The following is a 13,522-nucleotide window of genomic DNA, read 5'->3' as shown; positions in this document are numbered from 1 at the left end:
AACGTAGTTTGTTGTGTTCTGTTAGAATTATATTGTCATTTAGGAAAACGTAAACTATTATTATTATATATTTTGTTTCTTAAATTGAATATTTATGTTTTTTTATCCAAACTACTAAAATTTCCATATCAATTTTTAATTTATATATAGGTTTACATATATATATATACTAGTTTCCGGAACGTGCGTTGCACGTTTGTCCCATACAATTATTACAAAGTTGAATTATTATATAATGTTGAAATTAGAAAGATTAGTTTTACCAATTTATATTTTATTCATTAAATAAAATTCATAATAATCGAATAGTACATTGACCATCAAGCAAGAAATATGGAAAAACAATTATATTACTATAGCATCTAATAATATAAATATATCTATATGACTTATCCTTAATAATCTCTCAATAAGCTCCATATTAGTAAGTACACAAATATGTAGCTACTTAAAGAAACTATATTAGTAAGGAAAGATAAAAGTAAATAAATATTATAAAAGTACATTTAAGAACGAATCTAAATGTCATAAATTAGTAATTTCAGCATTAATAAAAATAGACTTATAACATTCATAATTTCATAAAAGATTATATTAAAGAAGTATAATCGGTAAAGAATACCAAAAAGTTAAACAGATAAGAATAAATACAACATTCATATCCTTCTTAAGACTTTTATTATAACAATATATATAGTAAAAAGAAATACACAAGGAGTAAAGTTTTTTTTTCTCCCGTAACAAAAAAAAACAATCTAAAATGGTAAAGATAAAATTTATGATACAAAATACCATTCTAATGAGGATCAACAAATATTAATATTTTAAAACAAAAAATAGTACCTGAAAATTGCCTAATGATTCACATCAACACGAGGCAAGTGGTAAAGAAAAATTATTATTTCATGATACATATATATAGATAAAGATTCATTGGATAAGATGAAAAAGGTGAAGAGTTGTTTAAGTCAATTTTCAGAAGTTAAGTGATCTTAGACATAGGGTAGAGGAAAGGTGATTGTTTTTACTAATAATTCAATACATTTAATTATACTAACTAAAGAGAGAGGATTACAAATTTAATCATTTAACCACATTAATTATAGAGAAAGAATAGATAATTTTTATTTTTTAAAAAAAGTAATTCCTAACAATTTCCTATGAAATAATTTCTAACAATTTTCCATAAAATATTTTTGTCTTTCAAAGTTTGACTTTACACCTTCTTATTTTTAGTATTTAGTATAATATAGTATAATTATTACTTAGTATGTAAATAATTAGAATTTAAACCATTGTGTCTAGATGCATGTATTTAAATATGATTATTTAATATTAAATTAATGATATATTAATGTTTAATTTAATTTAGGGATAAAATAAGGACAAAATAGTAATTCAACTTTTAAGTTAGGAGCTTCCCACTTATAATATATATATATATATATATATATATATATATGATATATTTTTATTTTATTTTCTTCTTCTTCTTCTAATTCAGCAGAAAAATTATCTTCTTTCTTCCTCGAAAAAATTGTTTGTTTCACGATTAAAAGAGAAGCCTAATGCAAATACCGATGTTGTTGTTGTAATTCAACAGAAATTTTTGTTTATATAATGGTGAAAATTAAAGTAATGACGATCCAAATTCCAATGGACAAGGAGCTGATGAAGTATGTAATTGGGTTTACGGAATAAGAGTGTTCAGTCCATCCCAAAGGACCTTGAATGGCACAAACAACAACAATCAATAGAGAAAACTGCAAAGTAGTAGTATTTGCTAGTAAAGGGGTTTTTGAAATGAAGGGAATTTTTGATGCCAACAAGAGACACATTGGCAACATCAAAATTGGGTGGTACTACTACAAGGTCGATGATGGTAGAGACAAGTCATCATGGAGATTAGAGAATATTATCTCGCACCTACATATCTGCCCCAAAGCAAAGTTGAGAGGAAAAATGTGACCAAATCTGAAATTATGCAATCTTTACAATGCCTTCAACTTTAGTGATTGAACAACAGATTAGAGCCAAGCTAGTGTATTTTTATTGTTTATGTTAAAAAAAACATTACTATTGTGTCAACTTGCCCTTCGCCTTCTTTAACCTGTAGTTTCTTCTCATTTTATCTCCAGAATTATTTTCCTACACATCTTCCAATACTCTAAACTATGCCACTTTGAATTTGGCTAAGTTTTCCTTTATTTTATGTGCTTGTTGATGGGTTATGGTTTTAGTCAAAACTTGCAAAGTCTGCTCTATTTGTGCATTGTACTTTCATATTAATTTTTCCACACTGCACACTCCAAACTTAACTTAGCATTCGTTTAACTTTATTTTCCCTTTTTGAATTATCTCATGAGTGTCAACGTGCTTCTCTTTGTTTTTCTATAGCTTAACTACTAATGTAGGTTCTAATTATCAATGAGTTTAAAGTTAGAGAGTTTGATCATTTGCAAGCATAGTGATAATATCAGGAGAACTCTACTCTCTAAGTTGTTGCTTATGATTTTTACTTAGGTTTCTGAATCAATTTTTTCCGTGTTAGTTAGTGTTTCTACTTGATTTTTGGGTACATTTGCTTTTTAACATTTCATGATTATATTAAAAAGTATGTATTTTTGTTGACAATCCTATCAAAATTATTCTTGATAAATGATTTTCAGATTTATTGGGCAAGTGAGATGGGCATTCTCATTAACACACTGTAGTGCATGTCGCATGATGCTCTTTAAAGGGGTGTAGGAACGCCTGTTTCCTGTTGACGTTGACTCTTCAAGTAAAAATTTTTTTGTGATTGTTGCTTGCTTTAGATGGTCTCGAATAGTTTTAATTTTGAGCAGTAAGACTTTAGGCTTTGAATTGGTTAATAGAGCCTTACCCACTGTTTGCATTTTCAGTTTGGGATGCTTTGTCAGGAAACTGAGATCAGGAGGGGGTAATGCCTGCTATTTTTTTCTTCTGAATTTATTGATTAGTGTCTTTTAGATTCCTTTTTATTTATTTATATATGAGCTCCATATCTACGGATTTCTTTTTTCTAGTGAAAGAGGGTAAGTTAGTTAGTTGAAATTTATGTCATATTTATAAGTCATTATTGGGGAGAGAAGTAAAGGCTAACCATTTTGAATGCCATCTGCTGTCCTTATTTTTGCAGTAGAAGTCCTAGTGATTCAGTTAGGACAGCAATATTTTTGAAAAAAACAATACAAATAAGCTGGACTGGCCATGATATTGGAACTTAAATCGAATCTCTTGTTCTTAGTCAGAGTCTTTGCTGTGTTTTCTCTCTGCTCTGCCATATTTATTATGCACCATTTGGTTGTGATTCCTGTGGGATCCTTACATTTACCTGATGCAGGGATGAATCACTGCTCTGCCATTGGCTAGCTCGAATGATGAGTTGCAGCGTGTATTGGCCAAGCATGAATCTATTGCTTCCGGAACTTCAAGTGGAAACCCCCCAAAAATCTGAACCACCTCAACCTCTTGTAAATGTTAATGCTCTGCTTATTGATACCGAAGGCCGCAAACAATCAGACCAAGGGTAAGTAACTATTATCTGTGTCATTCTCTTATTTGACCTCTGTATACAAACTGTATCCCCCCCTCCTCCTCTCCAAATATATTTCATTCTTGGCTTCTTTTTGAGCGAGCTCATAGCTTTAATAGTACACGTGGATTTTCTAGATTGAAATGTTAGAATTGTTAATTGCCTAAAATGAGTGACCTTAAAGCTTTTGTCAACTAGGTTAGGAATTTATCGAGGTTCAAAAGTCCTCTGGTACTACAAGATTGATGGAAATATGTGACTTTTTTCTTTGCGATGCGGAATTTTCCTAGTCAGTGCTAGGTGATTGTACTTTAAATAAGCTATCCCTTCCCCTTCCCCCATGGAAATATGATACAAATCCTGAGTGTTCTTTTTCATTTTTAAGTCTTCAAATGTGACAATCTTTTTCATATAAATCGCTTTGTGTGTTTTTCAGATCTACATCAAATGCTAGCCTAGGGACAGAGTTGCTTCTTCCTGCTCCTCCTTCAGCTAGCAGTCCATCAACAACAACAAAAGTTGACCCGAAAATTGATCTTCTGAGCGGAGATGACTTCAGCTCACCTACAACTGAGAATGTCCTGGCCCTTGTTCCTGTTGGTGGAGAACCTATCTGCAAGTCCGTTCACAGAAGAATGCCTTGATCTTGTTGACATGTTTTCACCACCCAGCAACTCACAATCTCCATATTCAGCAGACCAGACACATGCTTCGTCCCCTCAATTTCGACAACAGAGTTTCACTTCTACTCTGTCAGCTTTGTACCCAAATGGAAGTGTCCCCGGAACTACATATACACAAGGCTCCAACATGGCCTGGAACGAACAGATATCACAGCAACAGCAGCAGTCACCTTCTCCAGTTTATGGTGCGTTTCTTTGTCATTCTGCATGCATTCTGTTTTATATCAACAACAACAACAACAAAAAATCTGCATGCATTCTGTTTTACTTTAAAGTTCTATAGAAATGTGTACTCTGTTTGCTGTAGGTCAAATTTGTCCTCATTATTATTCTCTATTACCCCAAAATACCGGGCAACCATTAGATATGTTAGTGAAGAGTTAAACAGGTATAGGTTATCAAAAGAGAGTTAAACAGGGATATGCTGGAGTATAGCGTGTGTTTGAAGTTGGTATGCCTCATGTAAAACCCAATTTCTGTACAGGTTTTATGTATTGCCTGAATTTTACAAACCTCTTGCTAATTGAGTTTCTGAATAATCACTCACATAGTGCTTGTCTAATTTCTGAGTAGGTGGTCAAAGCAGTTCTTTTCCACCACCTCCATGGGAAGCTGAGGCAGCAGAGAACAGCCAAACAGTGGGGAATCCTCATGCTCAACCGATGCAAAGTAATAAGTTGTTGCCAGGTAGTCCACATGCCCTACCAATGCACAACAATCAGCTAAAGTCTGGTAGTCCAAATGCTTTATCAATGCAAGATAGCCAGCTGATGGCAGCTAACAACCAGCAATTGGCTGGTGGTTCAGATCATGGTATGTATGCACAACCGATCACTGATGGACAGCCTGCCATGATGAACCAGGCTATGCAAAACAATCAGATGGTAGGCTTGCTTCCTCAACCAATCCAAGGTGGACAATCAATGGGTATGTTTCCACAACAAATGCCACCTGGGCACATGGCTTATATGTATGCCCAACAACAAATGTATGGCAACCAGATGTCTATGGCTATGCCCAACCACAGAACACACAATTTCTTAATCAGAGAATGTCTGGGCTCTCCGTGAGGGATGATGGGGTCCTAAATAATTCGTCCTAAGCCCTCAAAGCCAGAGGATAAAATATTTGGAGACCTTATTGACATTTCAAAGTTCAAATCACCCAAAACAACTCCTGGCAGAGCTAGGAGCATGTGACAGTGACTGGTTTCTGCACCTTCCTTTTTTTCTTCAATATAATTCAACATCTATTTAGTAATCAATCTTGTATTTGTTCTGATTTTAACCTCTACACTTTAATTTTCACAAATTGTTCCTTTTAGTCCATATGCATTTAATGGTTCTTTGTGGGTTTGTGTACATTTCTTGTTGAGAGTACAACACCAAGATCACAAAGAAAGTTAAGGAGCTTCTTTTTTTTGCCAGCTTGAATATGTATAGAATGTCTTCATTTGTGTTATTTGTGCAGCTTGGTGCTGTTATAACTTGTCATGCAGTTATTTGTGCTTTTACCTGGAAGTACAAGTGATATGAATTCCTGTACTGGTACTAGGGAAATATTGCATCAATGCCTCACCTGAAAGAATTGTAATAGTAAGATAATCCATTGTTTGCTGAGCTACAACGCGGATGTTAAGTTCTACAGTGTCTTTGCTGTTTTATGTTTTGCTATTTGTTTCTATATACTCTATTCCTTTGCTTTAAACGGAGTATGAAGATATTATACTGCAGTGTGTTCTGGTCGACACTTCATGAGATATCAGCAGGTGGTTGTATGATTCTATCAACCGCCCTTGAGGTGCATTAAGACATCTTAAGGGGTGTGTATCTTCTGGTTTGTGGGACTTGAATAACTCTTTGTCGAAAACTTGCCCAGGATAATATATGATAATGGTTTGCAGGTGCAAAGATATTCCCCAGAAATTACCGTATGTTTTCTTCTCCCAGTTCTCTATTGATCAACAAGCAAGATAATATCATTAGACATAAAACAGTTCTCTATTGATCAACAAGCAAGATAATTTCATTAGACATAAAAAAACAAGATAATTTCGTTAGACATAAAACAGTTCTCTATTGATCAACAAGCAAGATAATTTTATTAAACATAAAAAAATTAAAAAATAATTTGTTTGCCGGGATGAACCCGGGTCTCTCGGGTGAGAGCCGAGTAACCTGACCAACTAAACTACAACATACCTTTAATGTCATATCTAAACTACTTAACTTTCCAATTAAATCTTATAAAAAAATTTTTGAATATCTTAACTACTTTTTTGATAATGATCACGTATCCAAAATCTCTTCACGATTGTGTAGTTCTAATGTATTCAAATACTATAACAACATTTTTTTAGATATTTAGTTGTATATACACATTTAAGATTTTCTTTTATTTAGTTGTAATGATCACGTATTCAAATAGACTCTTGATAAGGATCAACTCAGCCCAACCCCCTCTACATCTAGTTGTGAGTTGATAGTACGGGGTTCCACCTAAATCTGCATGCATATTCCTTTTATCAGTGTTGTCTTTAGTTAGAACTATATTATTAAGGATAGGGTTGTGTATCAATCGGCTCGATTCGATTTAGAAGTTTATCGATTTGGCTTATTGATTATCGATTTGTAGAGATGCTAAACCATTATCGACATTGGTTGTTGGTTTATCAATTTTTTTTGTCTTTATCGATTTGGTTATCGGTTTAACCTTAAAATTTGACACACACCAAAAAAAAATTAAAAATCACGTAGAAACATGATAAACCAAATGAACCATGCACATGAATTTCGCAGATTACATCTTACTCAAAAGCAACCAGAAATAAAAGTAGAAATTCAAACTCTAAGTCAAGAACTTTGTATACAAAACAGTATAAATATAATCATTTAATTTACCATCAAATTATTATCAATTAACCGTTAAAAGAATCACCCAATAAAAATAAATAAATCAAAACAATTATCAAAGCCAATAACCCAATAATAACTAACCAATAACTTTTTTTTTCCGATTCAAAGTCATCAATTTCAATTCAATTTTGAACTACCCCTACTTAAGGTTACTCTCATGTTCAATAGGAAAATTGGCAGGCTTTCTAGGCACAATTAGCGGTTATTGAGGAGAATTTGGGTGGAAAAGATTTGGGAAAACTTTTGGGGAGAAAAAAAAATACTTTTTCTTCCNATTGAGGAGAATTTGGGTGGAAAAGATTTGGGAAAACTTTTGGGGAGAAAAAAAAATACTTTTTGGTCCTTTGTACCTTTTCTTCTCTCAGATCCTCATTTTCAAATTTATTTTGAACAAGAAGACCACCGTGAAGTATTTTATCACTTATTTAAAAAAAAGTAATCTGAAAATATAATATCGGGCTCATGTTAATATTTTCATTAATACTAAACAATTAAAGTACAATCAGAAATTTCATTTTCCTTCACTTTCAATATTTAGAAGCATAATATTAGCAAAATTTATATAAGTATATATTATAAAGTAAAAACTAGGCAAAACCTCCACCTCAACAACTGTAACCTCTTCATTACATGATATCTTACAATATTCACAAGAGAATGTGTGGGGGAGCAGACCTTTTTGTACTCCTCCCTCAACTATAACTGCTGACAATTTCTTATTTAACTTTGACAAAAATTATGTCAACCTGTAACTACCCTAAACATATATCAGTGTTTTCATTCAGGGTGGCAACACTTGTTTCACTTTAGTGGTTGAAGTTCTTGTTCACGCACAACACTTTCAACACTTTCAACACGTTCATATGGAACAGCTGATTCTTTCCCTCGTCTCCATATTAACCATCCTACGAAAGCTGATAATCCAACTATCAAGACAACTGACAATGCTATAACTACGATCAAGTAACTTCGCCACCATCCACTCCTATATCATTGCAACAAAATAATGGTAATTAACACCTTATATCACACAAATCGACTAGCAATATGTGGCATCAGTTGTGGAAAAGTAAGGATTATGCTCAGCAAAATCTTTAATACATAGAAATTTATGTAAGAGATATTCTAAATAACAAAAGGATGCATGTCAAGACCATATAGGAATACCAAAAAGCAGGAAAGAAGTGACTCTGTTAAATCATCACAACCACCAGCATTGCTCACTACTGGCAACACACTTACCTCCTCCATCATTAAATTATATTCATTGCACCCACCCCCGTTTCTGTAGCCGCCACCGCCTCCACCACCACTACCTCCACTATAGTCAATTTCTACTACCAACAAACTCCATCATCACAACTAGCACCGCCACCAACTATCATCATACATTCTTCAATCACCACCACAATCGTCGCCACCTCCACCACCACTATCGACCACAACTACCATTGTGGTCAATCTCTACTATCAACCACCTCCATCATCATAACCATTACCGCCACCAACTAGCACATATTCTTCCGTCATCATCATCAGCACCACCAACTATTAGCATAAACCAAATTTACCATTACAACCACCAACACCACTACCAAGCACCACCATTATGATAGTCACCACAACACCATCACCACCTTCACAGTCACAATTGTCACCACCATCATTACTAGCTACTAACAATAACTATTACCATCACCATTACCACTACAAACTATATCTACCGTCAGTAGAAAGCATAAATGTTCTTTTTAATCAAATAATGATTTAATTTTATCAAATTTAACATTTCACTGATTTTTCTATGAATTTGTATATATATATATATATACACACACACACACGTATATATATACGTATATATATATACACGTATATATATACGTATATATACACGTATATATATACGTATATATACACATATATATATACGTATATATACGTGTGTGTGTGTGTGTGTGTGTGTATATATATATATATATATATATATATATATATATATACACGTGTATATATACGTATATATACGTGTGTGTGTGTGTGTGTATATATATATATATATGTACCATCAGATGATGAAAAACAAACAGTCTTAATCATTCAGTGTTAGAGAGAGAGAGACAACATCTTAATCATTCAAATGCGTATTGAGATTCATAGGCCTAAAACTTAATGAGGCATAAATAACTATCTTAGCGTAAAATGAACCCAATACAGCAGGAGGGGAAATTCGGATAGGTAAAAATTTCAGTGTTAAGCATTTGTTGGAAACTTTTCATAGATTAACAGAAAAAATACTAATCATTGGTTGGGGAACATAAAGTTTATTCCCTCTATTAAAGTTATGTTATTAGTTTTACTAGATGTGAAGTATAGAAAAGTAAAAGAAAACGTTTGAATCTTGTGGTCTTATTATTAACATGCCAGTGTGCCACATCATTTGTATAAGGAAGTGGATTGGAATTTTAAAATTTAAAACTTGCTAAAAATAGAAAGAAATATTCTTTTTTAAAGAGACAAATGGAAAGGAAGACACATAAATGAAAATACTTGAGAAGTTTATGGAACAGTCTTCCAATCTGCACAAGCAATTACCAAACACAATACCCCTCCCTTATCCAAGCTCAAATAATGGGCCCAATTGTCTTTGCCACTATCTTATTTTTCACAGATAACAAATGATAGAAATTTAGACAATCAGTCGATAACTAAGCTCCAGAAATCATGTGAGGTGGAAAAACTATTAAAACCAACAATTTCAAGCACACTGTACTGTTTCAGAAGGGGATTTCACCTGTTAATATTCTGGAGAAGGAGACAACACTAACTGGGAAAAAGGATTGTGGAAAAAAAAAGACCCGTAAGGATGAGGATATGCAGTGTAATTAATCAAATTGCAAGAACGGAGATTGCCGACTCACCTTTTTGGTGGGGGCTCAATACCCCATTCAAATAATTTGTAACTCCCAAATGTATCAGGAAGACGAACACGATTTTCAGCCAAACGGTGTATTATTTCCTGCATATAGATATAATGAATAGCTGAATACACAAAAATTGTTCAAGTTGAGGAATAATATGCAAATATTTAGAACTCGGAATCACCACGGCAGCAGCATTTGTCATATAATTTGCGGATCCTGCTGGATAGATGGCCCATTTAATAAGGGAATCATTTCCTTTTGTCGATAAGTTCATTAAGTGGACCTGCAAGGAATCTCACAATATGTAGAAGCATCATGTATGATAAGTCATAAGACAAGTGTGATTAAGTACCATGAAAGAGAAGAGCATTGAGTTCTAAAAGATGAGACATATTCAGACAAATCTGGATTTAACTAAAATTGTCGTTTTCAAACCAAAATACCTGTGAGAAGTTAATGTCCAACTCTTGGGCAATGAGATGGGTAAGCTCTGTCATGTGAGGGTTCAAGTCCAAGTGATTCACACTCAGTGACATATAAAATGTAATGAATCCAACCTTAATTTCTCCTGCAAATTGAGATCAAAGATGAATACGCAGTAGAAATGACTTCCAATTGCCAACATATCTGCACTGGAATCTTGCTTTAACATGAGTAGAACTCTAATTAACAGAATTGCCTAATCTTTCAAAATTGTCGTGTCATCTCATACACTTGACATTAAAAAAGAGTCAAACAAGATACCCGTCTCATAGGTCTTCAAGAACTGTACTGAGATTCTAGTGCAGATATACGGAAGAGAACTCGTCAGTCTAAGCTAGTGGAGGAATTTGAGACGGTTGGCAAAAGGTTTATACACATCCAATTGGTGGCAATTATTATATTCCTTGAAATTGTTACTCCAAATCAAATTTTGACCAGACCTTTTCTTTTTAATATGGTGCTTGGGTCAATTTATGTGCACCTTGACTAATTCCAGGAGTTAATTGCTACCTACCACCAATAAAAAAGTATCTGGTAGCTCTATCAACCAAGGCTTGAACAAACGGGAAGAAATCATCTAGCTTTTTTTTGCTGCCAATGGGATTTGAACTGAAATCTCATGGTCCTCAATCCACTTCACTTAACCAGACCCTTTTCTTTAGATTGATAACTGTGTCTATTTCTGTACATCAGTACATGGGTTGTACTGAAAACCATATTTACATAGTGAACTCTAAAGGCACTGTCCTATCCCTATAGTGAGTCTAAAACATCATATGATAAGAGTCATTAGAGTAAATCCGATTACACCAAAAACACTAAGTTAGTATACAATTCAGTTTGACTTGCTCCATATTACTTTCCCTATTCACTAAAACTCAAAGATTTCTCTCTTTCCAGAGAGTCCACCGAATAGTAGCAGGAATGAGTATCCAGTTGCTTCTGCTCTTTGCATTTAACCAGACCTTTTTCCAGCTCAATAATGCTGAACCTCTTGAAGTTATAATAATTCTTATGCATGAAAGTGCTTCTCAGTAAGTTAGATGCTAGATCTCAAGACATTTATCACGGTGAAAGAATATCCACACTTATGGTCAAATGTCAACACATATGCTGACATTGGTCAAGACAAGAAAATAACAGAGCTAACTTGTAAAAAGGCAATAGAGCTAAAATCAACATGTCGCAATTCAAAGTTGATAACATTTTTCACAAAACAAACTAGAAACCAAAATGGATTAAAATAGAGGGGAAAAGTAACAAGGCTTCAAATGAATTAATTTTTAGAAACCTTTATCAAAAAAAAGAATTAATTTTTAGAAACAAGATACAAAACTTCCTAGAAATATGCCACTCTATAATTGGAAAAAGAAAAGCTATGATTGACAGGCATATAAAGGATGGGTAAAGGATAGTAGTACACTGTACCGGATGCATTATACCCAGGAGATCCAGTAGGAACCAATGTAGGATACATACTTCCAGTGGAGTTTGTGTTAACCAAGCCTGAGGGCGATGGAGGTGGAGGAGATAAATTGAGTCTGTTCCATAAATCAGAACAATTGGTTTTCCAGAAACCAACCATTTCATGTTGACGATCATACGTTACAAGTGTGTTGCGGACAATAATTCCTGTGCAGTAAAAGCATGAATGTGACAGCACGTACAACAAGGAACAGTAAGAAAAATAAGCTTCCCCAACGATACTAAAAGATATTAAATAAGAAGTACCTCCGAGAAGAGTTGTTGCATCCTTCCCATTCTGAAATATCCCCAGACAATAAGCACCACGCACCTTTGAGTGCTTCATAGCAAGAAGTTCGGGCGAAGAAAATGGGGAATATCAGTTAATATGAACTTAAAAGAAATTGGAGACATCAGGAGACGAAAGCAAGAAGGGGGTACAAGTTCATCAGCAAGGTAGTTTAAAAACCAGGAGGGTAAGATGCCTACCCGGAACAGGTAGTTTTCAGGGGACAGAGAGAGTTTCTTTCCATTGCTGAATACCATGTCGACAGGTGGAAAGGATTTCGAGAGTTGTGAGATGTCACTGAAATATACATGACACTTGATACCTCTAGCGACACCAAAAAGTTAAAGGGAAAAAATGGAAATGATTTAAGAACTCTTTTGTATATATTACCTTCCTGCACCAGAAAAACAGATATCTTTATAATTTGGATCAGGTCCTTCAATCAGTTTTAGAGAAAGAGCCGCTTTCATAACCTGAAAACAAAATTGCCAGAAGTTCATTGCGGAGAGAAAAACTTTTTCTGATTTTCCCATTTTTTTAGACAAAACCTATTTACCCACTAACTAGTAAGTAGTAACAAATAGAATTACTGTAGAAACCATCAATCACTTTTTTTCCCCTACACGAAAAAATGCAATGCAATGGAATGGAAGGCAAGAAACTATAATCATCAAAGGTTTGCAGCAACTCCACAAGAAGTTTGTATGTATCTTTTTCATTTTATAGAGTAAGGATGTTTGTATATATCAAAAAAAATTCCCATCTCTCTCCAACATCCCATGAGAAAATTCCTGGTACTTTCCAAATTTCAATAATTTAAAAAGAAAATCAACGATAATTAGTAGTTAAGCAACAATGACAATAATCAGCACTAAATATAGTCAGTGGTTAAGCAACGTAAAATGAGTAGTCATTTAAGATGACCTTATGGAAAATGGTTAAGTGGTAGAATAGTAGGATGACAAATTATTTTATTCCCTTCAAACTTGTGTAGTTGTATCGATGCCTAATCTGGTATTTAAGTGAGATTAAGAGGTTTTAGGTCCAAGTCCCACTTACTATAAGAGTATTGTTGTCACACTAGCATGTGGTAATTTGTTTAGGGATGCAAATAGGGCGGGCAAGCCCTCACCTGTTTAGATTTTGACCCGCCCTGCCCTGTCCCATTTAGCATTTTCCAACAAAAAAAGTGCTTCCTTGCTAAGACA

The 13,522-nt window shown here is 34.0% G+C and overlaps 1 protein-coding gene and 1 pseudogene across 3 annotated transcripts in view; one reads left to right on the top strand and one right to left on the bottom strand.

The window, feature by feature from the left end:
• The first annotated feature begins 1,493 nt into the window (after nucleotides 1-1,493).
• On the top strand, nucleotides 1,494-5,752 carry LOC114074198 (annotated as a pseudogene).
• A 1,927-nt stretch (nucleotides 5,753-7,679) lies between these two features.
• The window catches only part of LOC107002764 (aspartic proteinase-like protein 2), an 11,140-nt gene continuing 5,297 nt past the window's right edge, over nucleotides 7,680-13,522 (bottom strand). Inside the window, exons 5-13 of one of the 3 annotated variants that reach the window (XM_015200930.2) lie at nucleotides 12,705-12,787; nucleotides 12,515-12,611; nucleotides 12,293-12,365; nucleotides 11,990-12,193; nucleotides 10,522-10,646; nucleotides 10,260-10,361; nucleotides 10,076-10,173; nucleotides 9,949-9,981; nucleotides 8,003-8,139 (exon numbers count right to left, since the gene is read on the bottom strand). In XM_015200930.2, the coding sequence (XP_015056416.1) occupies nucleotides 9,978-9,981; nucleotides 10,076-10,173; nucleotides 10,260-10,361; nucleotides 10,522-10,646; nucleotides 11,990-12,193; nucleotides 12,293-12,365; nucleotides 12,515-12,611; nucleotides 12,705-12,787 (786 nt within the window). In that variant the 3' untranslated portion in view covers nucleotides 8,003-8,139; nucleotides 9,949-9,977. Of the gene's footprint in view, nucleotides 8,140-9,948; nucleotides 9,982-10,075; nucleotides 10,174-10,259; nucleotides 10,362-10,521; nucleotides 10,647-11,989; nucleotides 12,194-12,292; nucleotides 12,366-12,514; nucleotides 12,612-12,704; nucleotides 12,788-13,522 lie in introns of all 3 variants that reach the window. The other 2 variants (XM_015200929.2, XM_015200928.2) reach the window with 2 other exon arrangements.

The sequence above is a fragment of the Solanum pennellii genome, chromosome 10, assembly GCF_001406875.1.
Source record: "Solanum pennellii chromosome 10, SPENNV200".
Lineage (NCBI taxonomy): Eukaryota > Viridiplantae > Streptophyta > Magnoliopsida > Solanales > Solanaceae > Solanum > Solanum pennellii.
This window is presented reverse-complemented; position numbering and strand designations above follow the sequence as displayed.